The sequence below is a fragment of the Emys orbicularis genome, chromosome 12, assembly GCF_028017835.1.
Source record: "Emys orbicularis isolate rEmyOrb1 chromosome 12, rEmyOrb1.hap1, whole genome shotgun sequence".
Lineage (NCBI taxonomy): Eukaryota > Metazoa > Chordata > Testudines > Emydidae > Emys > Emys orbicularis.
In genome coordinates this window covers 36,438,467-36,457,927 of record NC_088694.1, presented here as the reverse complement: position 1 = coordinate 36,457,927, position 19,461 = coordinate 36,438,467, and the positions used below count along the sequence as shown (strand labels likewise).

The 19,461-nt window shown below is 46.3% G+C and overlaps 1 protein-coding gene across 1 annotated transcript in view; it reads right to left on the bottom strand.

Moving 5' to 3' along the window:
• LOC135887184 (cytosolic phospholipase A2 gamma-like) overlaps positions 1–9,814 on the bottom strand; it is a 37,662-nt gene extending 27,848 nt beyond the window's left edge. Inside the window, exons 1-3 of the mRNA XM_065414961.1 lie at positions 9,791–9,814; positions 9,356–9,472; positions 1,639–1,790 (exon numbers count right to left, since the gene is read on the bottom strand). Of these exons, the coding sequence (XP_065271033.1) occupies positions 1,639–1,790; positions 9,356–9,472; positions 9,791–9,814 (293 nt within the window). The remainder of the gene's footprint in view (positions 1–1,638; positions 1,791–9,355; positions 9,473–9,790) is intronic.
• Between the last annotated feature and the right edge of the window lie 9,647 nt (positions 9,815–19,461).

Genomic DNA, 19,461 nt, shown 5'->3' with positions numbered 1-19,461 from the left:
AGTGGTCACACACACACACACACACACACACACACACACACACACACACACACACACACACACACACACACACACACAGCCCATTTCAATAGGCCACCCTTGATCACCCTTCTCATTTTCTGCCACTGTAGTTCACTTCAATGGGGTGACTATCAGAGTAAAGTTCTACTCAGCAAGCACGAGAGAGAGAGAGAGGTTTCTGAAGATTTTCCTTTCCCCATCTCTTTCTTCGTTGACAAGTCCATTCTTTTTGCTTCCTTCCAAGCCTCAATACTGGGGACCTGTTTGACTCTTCCCCCTCCTTCCCTCTGTGTATTCTAAATCTCTTGGTAAACCCCAGTGAATCCCCAAACCCTTAACCATCCCCACACATTGCCCTTTTCTCACTGTCCTCACTACTGGAACCCTATCCTCTGTCACCTTGGTTTTTGTAAACATCATTTCTCTGGTCTCCACTGATCCTCACTTCTACAGCTCTTCAGTCTGCCAAGAATGCCTCTATGTCTTCTAATCATGTCACCCACCACCTTGGATCCCCAACATCATCTCTCCATGCCCGGCTACATAGGCACTGACTTCCCCTCTGCCCGGTGGGTGCTCAGCTCCCCCCCACCCCTGCCCCCGCCCCACCTCGCCTCTTCCCACCCCTGCACTGCCCTCACTCCACCCCTATTCCACCCCTTCCCCCAAGTCCCTGCCCTGCTTCTTCCCACTTCTGCACCACCCTCGCCCCACCCCCATTCCACCCCTTCCCCCAAGTCCCCGCCCCTGCCCTGCCTCTTCTCCACCTCCTCCCCTGACCGAGCCAGGTCACCACTCCTCCCCCTCCCTCCTGGAAAGTCCTAAGAGCCGCCAAACAGCTGTTAGGTGGAGGGAGGGCGGGAATCACTGGGAGGGAGGGGGAGCATTGGGGATACAGCACACTGGCGAGGAGAAGGATGTGAGGAGGGGGGAGTTTGGCTGTTGGTGGGTGCAGAGCACCCGCTAACATTTCCCAGCCCCAGAACACCCACAGAGTTGTCACCTATGCCTGGCTAGGAGGCAGCTGTCCAGTGGGTAGGACGCTGGGTTAAAGCTCAAGAGTTCCATGATCTAGTCCCAGCTCTGCTGTGTGACCTTACACATGTCACACAGCTCTGTTTCACTTTGCATGCTTTTCCAGACTTCTCTGCTTAAAAGTGGGATTTCCAAAAGTGACTTAGGAATGCAAGTCAAAGGGTCAGTCACAGGGTATGTCTGCCCTGCAATCAGAGGTGTGACCGCAGCATGAGTAGACACACCTGTGCTAGTTTTGATCAAGCTAGCATGAGTGCCAATTGCAGTGAAGCTGAAGAAGCATGGACCTCTGTGAGGGCTTGCTGAGGTTCCTCGGCAGCCTTGTACAGCCCATGCTGTATACCCAGAGCTTCACTGCTATTGGTGCCTGAGCTAGCAAGGTTAAAGCTAGCTCAGGTATGTCTATGCATGCTACATCACACTCCCTGTTTGCAGTGTAGACATACCCTTAGGTGCTTTTGAAAATCTCACCCATAATGCATTGAAAATTTACAGAGATAAATAATAAGAAGAATGCCCCAGTGGCCACCAACTCTGTGCAGGAAAACTGGCTCATTCTCACTTCTGCTGACATGCACCTACCAGGTGGAACCCGATACCCCACACAGATACAGGACAGCGTCCAACAGGCCCTGCTTCTTCATCTCCACCAAGGATCCTTGAAGGGCTATCATGGCCCGTAGACCTCCGCCTGATCCTAGAACAGCGATATTGGGCATGTCATCCTTTGTATCCTGGGTGAGGGAAAAGAGTCAATGACAAATGAACTATAAATGCTGAGGCATCTCTGCTATTCAGCTCTTGGTACATATCCTTTCAAGAAATTCACACAGAACCTCAAGTTCCAAGACTTGTTTGCCTTATATTAGGAAGCATTCCTTATCAGGTGCCCAATGACCTTTGCCCCATGATGACTCAAGAGCAAATGCATTTTATCCTGCATATTCAACCATAATCACACAGTGGTAGCCCCGTATCTCTTAGGGCCCTTTGAAACTCATAAGAACATAAAAACGGCCATACTGGGTCAGACCAAAGGTCCATCTAGCCCAGTATCCTGTCTTCCAACAGTGGCCAGTGCCAGGTGCCCAAGAGGGAATGAAAAGAAGAGGTAATCATCAAGTCATCCATACCCTGTGTGAAAGTAGAATGAATTATATTGTAAAAATAGAATGGATTAAAGAAATGCTGTATGTTCCTTTAAGCAGGAATAAGGAATGTTGAAATATAGTTGTCAGGAAGAGAAACATTAAGGTATGAAACAATGGGTCCAATTAAGCTAATGGTGGGACATTAACAGGAGATCGGTAATAGTTAGTAAGGAAATAAGATATGTATGTCTAGCCCCAGGTAAACTTATCAGTTCTGCTTCCTTTTGTTATCTTGTTAAGTTCGCACCCTTTTATCTGTATAAATAAGATAGTTTGAGTCTTGCATAGTGCTCACATTATCTGGGTGTATTAGCAGAGCGCTTTGCTAATAAACAGAGTGATCTGACAAATTGCGAGTCCTGAATCTGACTTTGACACCTGTCGCCCATTCCTAGCTTCTGAAAACAGAGGCTACGGACACCATCGCTGCCCATCGTGGCTGATAGTCAATGATGGACTTATCCTCCATAAATTCATTTAGTTCTTTTTTGAATCCTGTTATAATTTTGGCCTTCACAACATCCTCTGGCAAAGAGTTCCACAGGTTTCACAGTGCATTGTGTGACAAAATACTTCCTTTTGTTTGTTTTAAACCTTCTGCCTATTAATTTCAAGTTATGACCCCTAGTTCTTGTGTTATCAGAAGAAGTAAATAACAATTTCTTATTTACTTTCTCCACACCAGTCATGATTTTCTAGACCTCTATCATGTCCGCCCTTAGTAGTCTCTTTTCCAAGCTGGAAGTCACAATCTTATTAATCTCTGCTCATACTGAAGCTATTCCATACCCCTATATCATGATTGTTGCTCTTTTCTGAACCTTTTCCTTTGTGTTTAATGTCTTATGCACCAACCAACAGACCGGGACCAGAATTTTCAAAGAGATGCAGATAAGTACCTAGAAGGCATTTCAAAAGCAACTAAGCAATTTAGTGCCTAACTTTACTGTTCTTCATGTTGATGTCCCTTGCTCTCAATAATTCATGGGAGTGAGTTTTTGTTGGTTTGTTTGTTTGTTTGTTTAGACAAACTTGTAATATAGGACTGGTTTTTTTTCCATTTTGAAGCACTTGGAGGAGAGGAAGGTGATCAGGAACAGTTGACATGGATTCACCAAGGGCAAGTCATGCCTGACCAACCTGATTGCCTTCTATGATGAGATAACTGGCTCTGTGGATATGGGGAAAGTGGTGGATGTGATATATCTTGACTTTAGCAAAGCTTTTGATATCGTCTCCCACAGTATTCTTGCCAGTAAGCTAAAAAAGTATGGATTGGATGAATGGACTATAAGGTGGATAGAAAGCTGGTTAGATTGTTGGGCTCAACAGGTAGTGATCAACGGCTCGATGTCTAGTTGGCAGCCGGTATCAAGGGGAGTGCCCCAGGGGTCGGCCCTAGGGCTGGTTTTCTTCAACATCTTTATTAATGATCTGAATGATGGGATGGATTGCACCCTCAGCAAGTTTGCAGATGACACTAAGCTGGGAGGGGGGGAGGTAGATATGCTGGAGGGTACGGATAGGGTCCAGAGTGATCTAGACAAATTGGAGGTCTGGGCCAAAAGAAATCTGATGACGTTCAACAAGGACAAGTGCAGAGTTCTGCACTTAGGAAGGAAGAATCCCATACACCGCTACAGGCTAGGGACCGACTGGCTAAGCGGCAGTTCTGCAGAAAGGGACCTGGGGATTACAGTGGATGAGAAGCTGGATATGAGTCAGCAGTGTGCCCTTGTTGCCAAGAAGGCTAATGGCATATTGGGCTTTATTAGTAGGAGCATTGCAGTTCTGCAGAAAAGCATAAAGGTGATTTGATTGTGTTACCTAGTGACAGTTTGAAAACTTGTAGCAAGAAGGAAAAAAATCCTAAACTTGTGTGTGGCAAAGGGAAGGAGAATGCCTTTGACCTTTTGACTATGAAATCTATCAGTTTGCCTGAAAGGGAATTGTGTAGAAATCCGCCTGATGAGCCAAAGGTGATCCTGGAGGTAAGTGAGACCCAGAAAGAGCCTGTTGTTGCTCAGGAAAATGTTCCTTTAGAACAAGCTGTAAGTGAAGAGGGTAAGGGCAGAATTTCTGTGAGGGGTGAATTGTTGCTTAGAGAAGCTCCTAGGGAAAGGAATTCTCATGGTAATTTGTGCAAGCAATTTGCTGCAACTGAAGGGTGTGGAAGTAATTTAATCAAGAAAGTTTCAGTTCCTAACAGCCAGAAATTTTCTGTTGTGAATGGATCCACTAACTTTCCTTTTGAAAGATCCAGTGTGGATTGCTTAGAAAAGGTCTCAGATGAAATGAAAAGTGTCAGGGAATTTAAACAGCCCTGTGACCAAGTGGCTGTGTTTGGCCAGCTTGTTGGGAAGACAATGGTGTTGGAACAGGAATGTCTCCATGCTAATTCTTTAAGGGAGCAGTCTGTGCTTCAGGGTCTAAGGACAGATTTGGTTACTGGTGTTTCAAAGCACAGCAGTTTTACATCTGAATGCTTAAGGATGCAGGGGAGAACAAGGAAACTGTCATCCTCAGACTCTTTGGATTTGTGTGGTATCTCTTTAAGACAGAGTCCAGCCTTGGAATTGGTAGCAGTTAAGGATCTGAAAACTGTTGAACAGGCTCCTGTCTGTGTTGATGCAAATCACCTCACTAACAGGGAGAAGAAAGACTTGCTAATAGCTGTGAGCAAAGAGAGCACACCCAATCAGCCAGTGAATTCTGTTAAGCAAGAGAAATGAGGGTTTGATCCTTCAGGACAAGGAGGAAAAAGATAATTTACTTTTGCAAAGAGAAGCCACAGGGTAACCCTAAAATGCCAGAACACCAATGGTATTGGGCCAGAGGTGTGGCATGACAAAAATAGTTGTATATAGGCACTTGCAATGAATTTGTTGTTATTGCTAATGGCATAGGCGCCAACTTTCCCCGGCACTGGTAGGAACTCACTCCTCCCCTGCCCCGCCCCAACTTCACCCTTTCCCCGCCCCCGCCCCTGCCCCAACGCCATTCCAACCCCTTCCCCAAAGTCCCCTTCCCAACACCGTCCCCTCCCTGCCCCTATTGGACCCCTTCCCCAAATCCCAGCCCCAGCCCCGCCTCTTCCCCAAGCGCGCCACGTTCCCCCTCCTCCCCCCTCCCTCCCAGCCGCGCAAAACAGCTGTTTTGTGGCAGGAAGTGCTGGGAGCTAGTGGGGAAAAGTGGGCACGTGGCGCACTCAGGGGAGGAGGCAGAGGTGAGCTGGGTGGGGAGGCGGGGAGCTGCCGGTGGGTGCAGAGCCTATGGCTAATGGTGATTTTTGTAACTAATGTGTTGCTATTACCAAGAACTGTAAAAATATACAATGTGCCTTATGTTTTGGAAAATCCCTTGAACATGTTAAAAGTAATACATAAGAACACACTTTATGTTAAAAGGCCTTATACTAATGTTTCACAGTTAGTGCTTGTAAACAGTCTTGGAACTTTTCACAGGAGAAAAGACATTCCAAACCTAATGTGCTGTATGGGAAAAGGGAAACTGAGGCACACTATCACCGGCTTTCAATACTAAATGCCAAGATTCCTATACTATGGACAACATTAATATCTACAGTAACTTGATGTTAACTTGGTGTTCACACCTCAACTGCTAGAAGAGGGCCTCATCTTCCCTGATTGAACTAACTTCATTATTCTCTAGACTGATTCTTGCCTGCATATTTATACCTGCCTCTGGAAATTTCCACTACATGCATCTGATGAAGAGGGTATTCACCCACGAAAGCTTATGCTCCAATACGTCTGTTAGTCTATAAGGCGCCACAGAACTCTTTGTCATTTTTTACAGATCCAGACTAACACGGCTACCCCTCTGATACTTGATGTTAATTGGGTTCCAAACATTTGCCAGAGCTTGTTTGGATAAAGTAGCTATGTTCTTTAGCTCTTGGAAAGATCACATGAGACATACAGGAACCATGCTGCAAGAGCAGATCCAATCCACTATTCATAGAATCATACAATCATGGATTTTCAGGATTGGAAGGGACCTCAGGAGGTCATCTAGTGAAACCCCCTGCTCAAAGCAGGACCAACACCAACTAACATATTCCAGTCAGTGCTTTGTCAAGCCTGACCGTAAAAACCTCTAAGGAAGGAGATTCCATCACTTCCCTAGGTAACCCATTCCAGTGCTTCACCACCCTCCTAGAGAAAACGTTTTTTCCCTAATATCCAATTTAAACCTCCCCCACTGCAACTTGAGACCATTACTCCTTGTTCTGTCATCTGCTACCACTGAGAACAGTCTAGATCCATCCTCTTTGTAACCCCCTTTCAGGTAGTTGAAAGCACCTAACAAATCCCCTCCTCGTTCTTCTCTTCTTCAGACTAAATAATCCCAGTTCCCTCAGCCTCTCCTCATAAATCATGTGCTCCAGCCCCCTAATCATTTTTGTTGCCCTCTGCTGGACTCTTTCCAATTTTTCCACATCCTCCTTGTAGTGTGGGGCCCAAAACTGGACACAGTACTCCAGACGAGGCCTCACCAATGTCGAATAGAGGGGAATGATCACATCCTTCGATCTGCTGGCAATGCCCCTACTTATATAGCCCAAAATGCTCTTAGCCTTCTTGTCAACAAGGGCACACTGTTGACTCATATCCAGCTTCTTGTCCACTGTAACCCCTAGGTCCTTTTCTGCAGCACTGCTGCCTAGCCACTCGGTCCCTAGTCTGTAGCAGTGCATGGGTTTCTTCCGTCCTATGTGCAGGACTCTGCACTTGTCCTTGTTGTATCTCATCAGATTTCTTTTTGCCCAGTCCTCTAATTTGTCTAGGTCCCTCTGTATCTTATCCCTACCCTTCAGCGTATTTACCAATCCTCCCAGTTTAGTGTCATCTGCAAACTTGCAGAGGGTGCAATCCACACCATCCTCCAGACCATTAATGGTTAATTAATGGTTAATATTAATTAATGGTTAACATTAATTAATAATTGTTGGTTAATTAATGAATGAATAATTAATGGTTAATTAATTTATGATTAATATTTTTATAACCAAGTTTTACCTTGAGTTTGTAAAGAGATTCAATCATGTTATTGAACCTGACTTGAATAAACCTTTTCTGTTATACACCAATACTAGCTGTAGTAAGAGAGAACCAAGGATGGGGAGCTCTTGGGATGCAGTCAGCAATGTTTGTGTCATCCCTTCCTGCGTCAATTTTGCATTAGGGGTGTGACATTATTGACATAAACTGCAACCACTATTATATATTTGCAACAAATATTATACAAAGGTTGTCGTGTGAGGTGTCTATGAGGGGGTTATGATTTGCTGGTTATGATTGTGCTGTCTGTATGCATGTATCATTTTTGTGTTTAGAGTTATAAGTATTGGCTCTATATTATCTGTATTTCAAACTTGTGCTATGCTTCTGGGTGACACCCCAGACAATGTGGTCTCAGCACTGCCTAGTCTGCTTGATGGCCCATTATGGACCATCAGCTATACAACTGACCCATTGAGAGAAGGCAGATCACCTTGTGACTCAGCAAGGCATGCAGGGACATGCCTATTGACCGAACTCTAAGGTTTTTCCATGCCATGTGCTGGGAGACTTGTGGTTGGAACAAAGAAAGCACAAGCCACATGGCAAAAGGACTATAAAAGGCAGCAGCAGCATCTCCATTTTGTCTTCAATCCTGTTTCTGACCTCTGGAGAAACTTTGCTATAAACTAAAGCTCTGAACAAAGGACTGAATGACCCATCCCAGCTGTGGATGTACTCCAGAGACTTGATTTAATCCTGCAGTTTATTCCATCACTGCTACAAGCCTGAACCAAGAACTTTGCCATTACTGTATGTAATTGATTCCATTTAACCAATTCCAGCTCTCATCTATATCTTTTTCCTTTTATAAATAAACCTTTAGATTTTAGATTCTAAAAGATTGGCAACAGCGTGATTTGTGGGTAAGATCTGACTTGTACATTGACTTGGGTCTGGGGCTTGGTCCTTTGGAATCGAGAGAACCTTTTTTCTTTTACTGAGGTACTGGTTTTCATAACCATTCGTCCCCATAAGGAGTGGCACTGGTGGTGATACTGGGAAACTGGAGTCTAAGGGAATTGCTTGTATGACTTATGGTTAGCCAGTGGGGTGAGACCGAAGTCTTCTCTGTTTGGCTGGTTTGGTGTGCCTTAATAATAAAGGAAACCCAGCCTTGAGCTGTAATTGCCCTGCTCTAAGCAATTTGTCCTGAATTGATACTCTCAGTTGTGTCCTGCCAGAGGCAGCATCGTTACAAATGGTTACTGAACCCTGAGCACCAAAAAAAACCCAGGTCACTCTCCCTTCAGATGAAGGAAGAATACTGTGAAGAAGAAGCAGTGGAAGACTCTTAGGCTGAGATTTGCAAAGCCGTCAGAGGGGAGATGTTCCCAAATATGTGAGGTCCACAGGAGTCCGCATCCCCCTAAGGACCACCACTTTTCAATGATGGGTAACAATCCTGGGATGTTCCTCAAATTTCTCCACCATGCCAACTAACAGAGTAACCACGGGGTGTGGGCAGCAGTAGTTGGCTTTTACCCTCTGTAAGGTTCAACCAGCAGAGGGGGCTGTGATACATGTAGAAAGTATGTTACATACTCACTATTCATTACTAATATTAGTAATAAGTCAGACAAGTATTAGTAGCTCAACCAACTCTGTCCCTCTAATGCTGTCTATGCGCTACAGTGACGGCTCTAATCTCCCCTTCCCATCTGTTCTCTGCTGCAGGCTCTGTCTGGCCTCAAAATCACAGTGGTATATACACACACACTGCAAAGGGGCTTTAGGAAGCACTGACTGAATTCACGTGAGTATGCAGCTCTCCAGAGGTTAGCCTCAGCAAGCCCCTTACTGCTGCTGAAGGGGTAGGGGCTTGTGCTTTTAGCACTGAAGGCCCCCAAGTTTGAGCCTGCCAAAGGACATAAGGTTTGTATGTCTGTGGCCATGGGTTGCCTCCCTGGTGCTTTGGGAATGTTGTATTTCAAGGGGAACATCTCCATAGAGCAGGATTTTGGAGGCATTTCCTCCCACTGTACCAGGCACCTCAATCACCATCCACATGACTAACATCCTATATTGTTCTCCTTAGTGCTATGAGGCACAATGGGCCCCTACCTCATCACGGGCAATACCAAGGCTCTTGAGGCACTCCAGAACTTTTGCCTTTCTGTTCTCAGTGGCTTCTTTCTCACCCTTCGAGAGCTCATGGGAAAGTCGGATAGTTCTATCATCCTGCCAAAAATAAAATACAATAAAATATCTCATCTCTCCAAAGGCTGCCATAGAGTGGAGACATGGGGCCTGTGCACAAATAACACCCGGTCCCTGGAGTTTTCCAAGGATTTACTCTTTACATTTGTATTATGACTGTACCTGGAAACCTCAGCCAAGGTTACAGGTGGAGGTGGGCAAATGACTGATTTTTCGCTTCACTGAAGTTCTGAGAAATTGGGAAATAAAGTTGGTTCAAAAATTGCGAAAGTTTTGTCAAATTGAAAGAAATCTACTCTGGGTCGAACAAAACACGTTTCTGTAGGACAAATAATTTACCTTTCTCCATTGAAATCTTTTCATAGCTTCTCCCAGATTTCCCCGTACAGCTCCTGGTGATGTGGAATTCTTTCTTCAGTGGCAAACGTACTCTTCAGGGAGCGTCTTGATGGGAGGACCAAGTCAACCTCTAACTGTTGTTTTCTTCTTTCTGTGGCTGTTTCAGAGAAAAGGAACATTTAGTATCATCCCATAGGGATGTCGAGTGGAATTTCCAAAGAGTCTAAGGGAGTTAGGAGTTGAAATCCTGTCTCCACCTGGAAATGTAAAAGAAAATAAGCTAACATGGAGTGTGGTTGGTTTAGAAGTTCCACTTTCCAAATACAAATAAGAGAGAAAAAATGGGTGGTGGTGATGAGGTTCAGATTTAAAACAAAAAGCAAACAAAAAAATCCCCCACAGACCCTAGTAATAACATTTCTCTCCTGCTACAACAGCAATTGATGATGGTTCATGTTCCCAAGCCTGCCCTTCTTATAAAGTGTATATATGGGGGAGAGGGAGGGAGAGGGGTGTGTGGAGATAGCCAGACAGACATTTCTGATCTTGGTGTGTCACTGTGAGCACAGAAAACAGCAAATCCCTGTTAGAAACCTTTAGGTGAGAGAAAGAGCTGAGAAAATAGACACAGCCCCCACTCCCCATTTGGGGCTCTGTTTATTCTGGTTCCATTCAGCCCAAGTGCCAGGGTGTCAACCTGACTTTTAATTTTAAAGTTACTTCCCTGTGAAAATTTGGCAGAGGGCATTGTAACTGGTAGACAGACAGCAGTCAATTTGTATGGAAATCAATTTAGGGCCCTTGCAGGCTCTGGGAAGCACTCTAGGAAGTTAAGGGGACAAACCTCATTGGAATTCCCTCCGCTCCTTTGATAACTCCAGCCCTAAATTGCATTCTGTGAAGCTCCGTCCCCACACCCGCAGTTTGCTGTGCTTACATTTCTGAACATATGTTCTACCTGTCTGTGGGCAGGTATGTGAGTGTGGGTGTCTAGACCCTGAAGAATGTGAACTCTGGATCTGCACTGGTGGTTTTCTGCTTTTAAAACTCTGTGTGTGTGTGTGTGTGTGTGTGTGTGTGTGTGTGTGTGTGTGTGAGAGAGAGAGAGAGAGAGAGAGAGAGAGAGAGAGAGAGAGAGAGAGAGAGAGAGAAAGGGGTGGGATTACTGTCTCCTGCTGGAGAGGACACAACTTGGCCAACAACGCTCCATGAACCCCATACAGAAGGCCTCCAGGAACACACTCAATTTGCAACTGCTGTGAAGTTCTTTTGTGCAGTTAAATCAAGAACTTTCCCTCCTTTCAGTCAAAGGGCAATATCAAAATCTAATACAAATATCTCCCCTCACAAACCCTACTCTCCAGCAAAGAAAAGCCTCCCTGTCCAGCTGCTCTGAGCTCTGCCTCAGACACACACACATCACAGACCCCCAAGGATATGAATGACAAAATATGGACTTCCCTCCTCCCAGGCTGGCAGAGATCACTCCTGGTAGAATTGATTCACAGAGCACGCAGACCAGAAACATAGTATTGGCCTGCCAGAATTTATACTGAGACTCAAGTTACTTACAGATGCAGAGAAAATAGATTTCCCTTGCTATTAGTGTGTTAATATGCAAAACATCGCAGAAGAGGGTGGCTATACTGTGTTATGCCCAGTGCAGGCAGCAGAGGGTATGGGGTAGGAAAGGGGCAGATATACTGTATAAAGGCCACTGGGGGCAGCTGAGGGTTGAGGTGGGAAGGGGCAGCTCTGCTGTATAATGGGTACTAGGACCATGTAATGAGGCCTTATTGGAAATCCTGGGAGGTGGGTGGGCACAAGCCAACCAATGTCTAAAGGCCCCTCCCCTAGCCTTGCTGGAGGGACCACGGGACCTGGGAACCAACTGAAGATGGTGGGCAACTAATGAATAACAGGATCAGGAGTAAAGCTCACAGGTTCAAAACTAGGGATGCAGGGGGAGACACCGAGCAGAGAACCCCAGACAGCGCCCACTGCTCCTCAAAGCTGTCTAGGGAGCCAGCGGACGCCACCCAGAGGAACTCTGCCTGGATGCGTGAGACCTGGGAGGAGCAGAAATAGGCCCCACAGTTGCAGAGCACCCCGTCGTCAAGCATCCTCCTCCTGGTGTTGTAGATGGCCACTTTGGCCAGGGCCGGGAGGAGGTTGACGAGGAGGTCTCGAGACTTGGTGGGGCCGTGGACAGGGTGTGTGAAAAGAAACAGGTGTGTGGAAAAGTGGAGGAGCCGGAATAGGGGCTGCAACCTGGTGCATTTGAGATAACCGTGCACCAGCTTCTCCCTCATGCTGCAAAAGGGGCAGGAGTCGGGAATGGGGTGAACTGTTCCAGGGACACTCCAGTGCTCACGGCTCCATGGAGGAGCCACCAACCAATGTCCCCAGTGGACCGTGGGACCAGGGTAGAATAGAGGCTGGCCCACCGGGGTTCCTCACCCTCCACAGGTGGTAGATAGTCCCGCCATTTGGTATTAGGGCGGGACATGAGTGTGAGGAAGTGAAACGTGTGGAGCACAAGCATGTATAGTTGTTTCCTTGGCATGGTTTGGAAGTGGACTGGCTGCAGGGCATGCAGCCGGCTCGGATTGTGGAAGGGATGGGCCTGGGAGGGCTCACGGGACAGGGGCCCGATGAAAAGGTCCGGAGGGCCCGGGGTGAGGGGTGGGTAGGGAGCATCCTCTTGCAGTACCTGCTCAAGGAAAACACGAGAGGTGGGCGACAAGGCTGCCCCCACCTACTGGAGCACACATAGGGGGGTCAGGAGGTTGGAGAGCCCCATGCACCGACCGAGTGCTCAGGGATCCACCCAGTCCCCCCATCATAGTTCAGAAGGTCTCCGATTCTGGTGGTTTCTGCCAGGACCAGCCTCCTGTGCACTGGGGGGGGGGGGAGCGGGGACTCTGCCACCTGCACACGTATGTTGGGGTTGTGTAGCAGGGGCTCCGCGAGGAGGTCCGCCCCCTCGGTGGCCACAAGAGACCTGGTCGCCGAGAACAGCTTCCAGGTCTGGCGGAGGTCCTGGTAGAAGACTGGCAGCTCGGAGAGGTCTTGCGGAAGACCCCTCGGGTGGAGAAAAAAGAGCTGCCAGTCGTATTGGAGCCCTCGGAGGTGGTGGAGGAAGGCGTGCGCCAACGTGCTCCACGTCGGACTATCTGCACCATAAAGGAGTCTCTGCAGGGCCTAGAGGTGGAAGACATGGACCCGGCTGCAGAGGCAGACCAGGTTCTGTCCTCCATCCTCCAGAGGAAGACTCAGGACCCCTGCAGAGACCCAGTGCAGTCCTGGCCAGAAGAACTCCAGAGCGACTTTCAGGAGCCAGGCCAGGATCCCCAGGGCTGGACTCAGGATGTTGAGCCGGTGCCAGAGTATGGACAGGACTAGTTGGTTCAGTACCAGGACCCTCCCCCGCAGGGAGAGGCAACGGAGCAATCCTGTCCATCTCCGCAGCCGCTCACCCACCCTGGCCTCCAAATCCTGCCAGTTCTCCAGTGGAGAAGGATGCATGGCAGAAAGGTAAATGCCGAGATAGAGCAGTGGACCCACACTCCACTGAATGGCTTGAAGCCTTGAGGAGGCCTCAACCACAGCATCAGGCATGATGGCATCAGCGGCAGGGCCCCCAATCAGGAAGGGAGGCGGTTGCCCCGCCTCAGAGAGGGGCGCACCCAAGGGCTCAGGGCCTGGTCGCTCGGCACCGGCTGTCGCCACCAGGGTCTCGGCGGCCACGAGCAGGGTGCCATCTGCGGCTGGGCAGGTGGATGAATCCAGGGGCTCGCCAATATCAAGAGTGGGGGTGGTAGCCTGGGATAAAGGGGAAAGAGGAGGAGGGGGGTGGCATAACCAAGCCACCACCCAGATCGAGGCCCGCTGGCAAAGGGTCGTCCTCCCCCTGGGTGATTGGGGTCAGACCCAGGGCCTCGATCTCCTCAATGATGGAGTTGAAGTCTCCCCTCACCACCCCAGAGTCCTCCCCGCCTGCAACTGAGGCAACAATCACCTCGGCACTGATGGGGGGCACAGGTAACAAAAGGGCTGGGGGGGCTCCATCTGAGGCTTCCTCAGGGAGAGACTCCGAGAGGGGGGCGATCCCGCCCCTCTCCGCTGCCATGGCATTCCCGGATGGCTTCACTTGCTGAACTGTCTTGAGACCTGGATGTCTCTGCAGTGGTGGCCCCCCTCATGGTCTTGTTGGGGGCCTCCACCCCCTCCACATCAAGGGGGAGGTTTTGAGCCTGAGAATTCCTTTTGCCACGCTTCCTCTGCACGAGTACCCAGCCATCCAAGGTGGAGGCGGAGGGCCTGGCAGCAGGGGCAGGGCCAGGGGGCAAGGGCGATGGTGCCATGGGATGGGGCAGCAAGGGGGAACAGCAGTGGGAAAGGAAACCTCCCCCTGGGGTGGTCCCTCTCCCATGCCTGGCAATGGCCCTGCCGCCATCTCCTCCATGGGCCCCGCTGGACTGGGAGCGGGTGGGCAGCTACCCCTGGCACCCGAGCTGGAGTGATGGCAGAAGGAGGAGGGGTGAGGAAGGAGCAGCTATACTGTAAAGTGAGCACCAGGGGCACTAGTGGGTGATCCACATGAATGACTCCAAATTGATATAAGTCACTATTTAGAGATGAAGCTTTTGGGTTTTTAGATGACTCTTTTGGTTGACTTAAAGACTTAGGGGCCTATTATGATCATCTTGTGCGATCTGCTGCAATGTATAGCTCACACAACCTGATCCAGCAATTCCTGCCTCTAACCCTTAGCTCCTGTTTGAACTAATGCAGATCTTTCAGAAAGACAACTGTGTCCCTTTAGAGACCCCAGTGATGGGGAAGGCACACGGACTTGAGTTCAGTTATCCCCATGCTTAATTACCCTCGCCTAAAAAATTCCACTTTATTTCTAGTCTGAATCAGTCTGGATTCAGCTTCCAGTCACTGGGTCTCCTTCTGTGCTTTTGTTTCAGATTAAAAAGCTGTCTAATTGCTCAAAATCATACCCCTAAGATAGGCTGTGATAAATAAAGTATGGGGGGGGGGTAGCTCCCTTTGATGGACACCCAGACAGCCAGTTACATGTAAAATCCCTCTTGGTAGCTGTTCTTTACTTGCTTTACCTGTAAAGGGTTAAAAAGTCCCCCAGGTAAAGAAAAAAAAAAGTGGGCACCTGACCAAAAGAGCCAATGGGAAGGCTAGAATTTTTTAAAATGGGGAAAGAAACGTTCCCTATGTCTGTTGTTCTCTGGGCTGCAGGGACAGGGAGCAGTAATGTTGTAAGCAGCTTTAAGCCAGGTATGATTATAGATTATCAATTCATACCTTGAACCTACTTATCTGGAGCCTCAGATATGTAAGTAAAATTAGGGAATGGCTAAAAAGAAATGATTTGGGTTATTTCTTTTATTTCTTATTGGCTTGTGGACTCCTCTGTTCTAACCCCAGATGCTTTTGTTTGCTTGTAACCTTTAAGCTGAACCCCCAAGAAAGCTATTTTGTGTGCTTGATTTTTGGAGTTGCTCTTTTAAAATCTAGCAAAAGCCTAAGTTCCAGATGTATTTTCTTTCTTTTAGTTTTTAATAAAATTTACCTTTTTTTAAGAACAGGATTGGATTTTTGGTGTCCTAAGAGGTTTGTGCATATGCTGTTTGATTAGCTGGTGGCAACAACTAATCTCCTTTGTTTTCTTTCTCAGCTTTCCCCCGGGGGAGGGGGTGAAAGGGCTTGAGGGTACCTTGCAGGGAGGAATTCCCAAGTGCTCCTTCCTCGGTCAAAGTTTTTTTTTTTTTAATTTGGGTGGTGGCAGCGTTTACCAAGCCAAAGTCAGAGAAAAGCTGTAACCTTAGGAGTTTAATAAAGCCTGGAATGGCCAGTATTATTTTTAGAATCCTTGTGGGCTCCCACCTTCTGCACTCAGAGTGACAGAGTAGGAATTCAGCCTTGTACATATCAGTAATACCACCTCCCTGCTCATCACTGATATACCCCTGTAGGAAGAGTAAGAGGTGACAGTATATAAGTACCTCCATGGTCCAGTTAATTAATTTACATAAATTATGTTCTGATACAGCATATGATAGGAGCATCACCTGATCTCGAATTTTTCAAGTATTCTCTTTTTGGCCTTTATCAAAATAGACTTTTTTGCCTTCTGTTTGGATTTTCCCAATTTAACAGCCACCTGCAAGTGAATCAGATTAAGATGTTTTTGTAAATGCTTGCAGATAGGTTTCCAGTTTGATTCCCTCTAGCTGTGTGCCATTGGAATGCTACAAAAGATGCTCTGACATCCACATGCTTCACCCAGTCATCTCAATGGGTGTATGATCTGTGGAGGCAGCTGGAGTTGCCCTGAGTGTCATTAAAATGATTGGAGTCAGCATATCCCAATTGCATCCATTGGCATCTACCAGTTTCCACAGCGTTAGTTTGATGGTGCAATTTGTTCACTCTACCATCTGTGATGATTGCAGTCTATATGGAATACGCAATTTTTGTTGCACTCCCAACAACTGTAAACACCTTGAAACATTCACCCAGTAAAATGTGTCCCTCTATCTAACTCTACCCTAGTGGGGAGTTTCCAATGAGAGAAGTCTTGTTCCAAATATTTTTGTTGTGGCTAAAGCAACATTTGCCTTAAGAGGAAATTCTTCCATCCATTTGGAGAATGGGTCAATAACAACAAGAAGGTACTGGATTCTCCTGATCATAGTAGATGAACTCATTTATGAAAAAGCAATATGCTTCTATGATTTTTATTCTGGGAGATATTACTGTGAAAAACTGGGTCAAGGTTTTCCCTTGATCAACATATGGGCACACATCAGAGTTCCCAGAATACAACAGGGCACCAGGCAATGGATATAAGGTCTGTACTCGGATCACTGTTATATTTTTTCCCTGCAACAACAAAGTCCAGTTTGTCAGTTTAGTCTTGGACAGATCTCCATCCTTGATTCGATTATAAAACAAGAACTGGAGAAGGGTGTGTGTGGAACGTAGAGCTATTGGGTTTAAACCAATTAAAAACACAAACTGCTTGGTAGCCCAGCTGGTGACCAATACATATTTTTCACAAGTGGAATATTTAAGTTCTACTATGCTCATTCTTCTAGAGTCATAGACTATTGGCCTGAATTTCCATGCTTCTCTTTAGAAGCTACCATTGCAAGTTCAGTTGCACTGAGAGAGACCTCTAAGTGATATGGTTTGCTGGGATCTGGAGTGGTCAGCACAGGTGCTTTTATTACTTCTGGCTTCAATTTTACAAATCCATTCACATGCTGGTCTATCCAGGACCAAGCAATCCCTTTTTTCAGAAGTTTGTACAGTGGACCTGCAATGGAAGAAAAGTTAGGAATGAAGTTTCGATGGTATCCCACCAATCCTAGAAAAGATCATAAAGAAATTATATCAGTGGGCATGGGCAAGTCTCAAATTAAATTCACCTTCTGTTGAGCTCGTGTTCCATCTCCTTGAGACAAGCTAATAACTGAAAAAAACTTCTGTGGAGGAAAATTTCCTCCTGTGATTATAATAGTCACTGCCATTCTTTCACACACATGCCCATGTTTAGCAAAAGCATCTCTATATTAAGTCACTTATTCATGCACATTTGCCCTTTTCTTTGCAATGTTTGCCTTTGGGAGGAAAAACTGCACAGGGCCTGTTGGCTTCATACTATCTGTCATTATGGACCCTCATTCACTCCCTCCCCTTCCTGGCTTTCATACTGCATAAGTGGAGTTGAAATCCAGAATAATGTTGCAGTAGCTACTGCAATGGGTTGAGGTGGGGTGGGCTAGCAATTCAAAATCATGGAGTTCATCTGCTGGTGCATTTCCTGCATTTCACACTTCTGAGGTTCTAGTGTTGTTCCAATCTGGTGAAGTTCTAATTATGTCCAGTTTAGGATTAGGAGGTTGATAGGCTGGGATTTTTGGGAGGTGATGATAATGATTATTGTCAGGTATGAATTGTCTCATAGTGTAGTTGGTGAAGATAGTGATGAGCGTGAAGTGGCAAGCGCTCCTTCATTTAGGTGCCTGTGATTGTTATAGCATGGATTTTGAGTTTGGGGGCGGCATGGTATGGCACCTCTTGGATATGATCAGTTTCTAATATTATTACCCAACCCTCTTGAGTGATCTTGTTGGCCTTCTGCCACATGTTATGGGCCTTCTACTTTAATTTTTGTTCTACCTGAGGCTCCTTGAACAGTTGCTATAGGAGGATGAATTCTCTTGGAACTTTTCAGTTGGGTCTGAATATAACTATAAGCTTAGACAATTCATCCAAAATATCTGGAAGGGTACTCTTGGTGTGTACATGCATCATATAATCATAGAATCATAAAACTGGAAGGGACCTCAGAGGTCATCTAGTCCAGTCCTCTGCACTCAAGGCAGGACTAAGTATTATCTAGACCATCCCTGACAGGTGTTTGTCCAACCTGATCTTAAAAATCCCCATGATGGAGATTCCACAACCTCCCTAGGCAATTTATTCCAGTGCTTAACCACTCTGACAGTTAAGAAGTTTTTCCTAATGTCCAACCTAAACCGCCCTTGCTTCATTTTAAGCCCACTGCTTCTTGCCCTATCCTCAGAGGTTAAGAAGAACAGTTTTTCTCCCTCCTCCTTGTAACAACATTTTATGTACTTGAAAACTGTTATCATGTCCCCCCTCAGTCTTCTCCTTTCCAGATTAAACAAACACAGTTTGTTCAATCTTCCCTCATAGCTCATATTTTCTAGACCTTTAATAATTTTTGTTGCTCTTCTCTGGACTTTCTCCAATTTGTCCACATCTTTCCTGAAATGTGGCACCCAGAACTGGACACAATACTCCAGCTGAGGCCTAATCAGCGCGGAGTAGAGTGGAAGAAATACTTCTTGTGTCTTGCTTACAATACTCCTGCTACTACATCCCAGAAAGTTGTTTGCTTTTTTTGCAATAGCGTTACACTGTTGACTCATATTTAACTTGTGATCCTCCATGACTCCCAGATCCCTTTCACGGTACTCCTTCCTAGGCAGTCACTTCCAATTTGTATGTGTGCAACTGATTGTTCCTTCTTAAGTGGAGTGCTTTGCATTTGTCTTTATTGAATTTCATCCTATTTACTTTAGACCACTTCTCCAGTTTGTCCAGATCATTTTAAATTTTATATTCTATCCTCCAAAGCACTTGCAACCCCTCCCAGCTTGATATTGTCCGCAAACTTTATAAGTGTACTCTTTATGCCATTATCTAAATCATTGATCATAACCTTTCCTCAAACTGCTGGTGAAGCATTGTTAACTAACAAATCAATATATTGAGAGTCCGTTTCCTTTCCAGACATTTCATTAGATTTCCAAGCTGCATATAATCTATTATGAAACACATATGGGGATTCTCCCTCCTGTTGTCTCAGATTAGCTACCAGGGTGACCCCTGCCTGTCCTGGGTTCATATTCTGTTCTAACAGATGTACAGTGCCTGTAAATGATTTTTCCCCTTCTTGAAATTCTGGTGGCAATGTATTCCACAAAGTGCTGCATGTATTGCAACTCTATCTCCTTTTTTCATTGGCCCTATCATCTTTTCAATGGCATGTAGTGTTTTTGCATTTGTTACTACTGCTATTGGGAAGGCATAGCTATTCAATCCTGAAG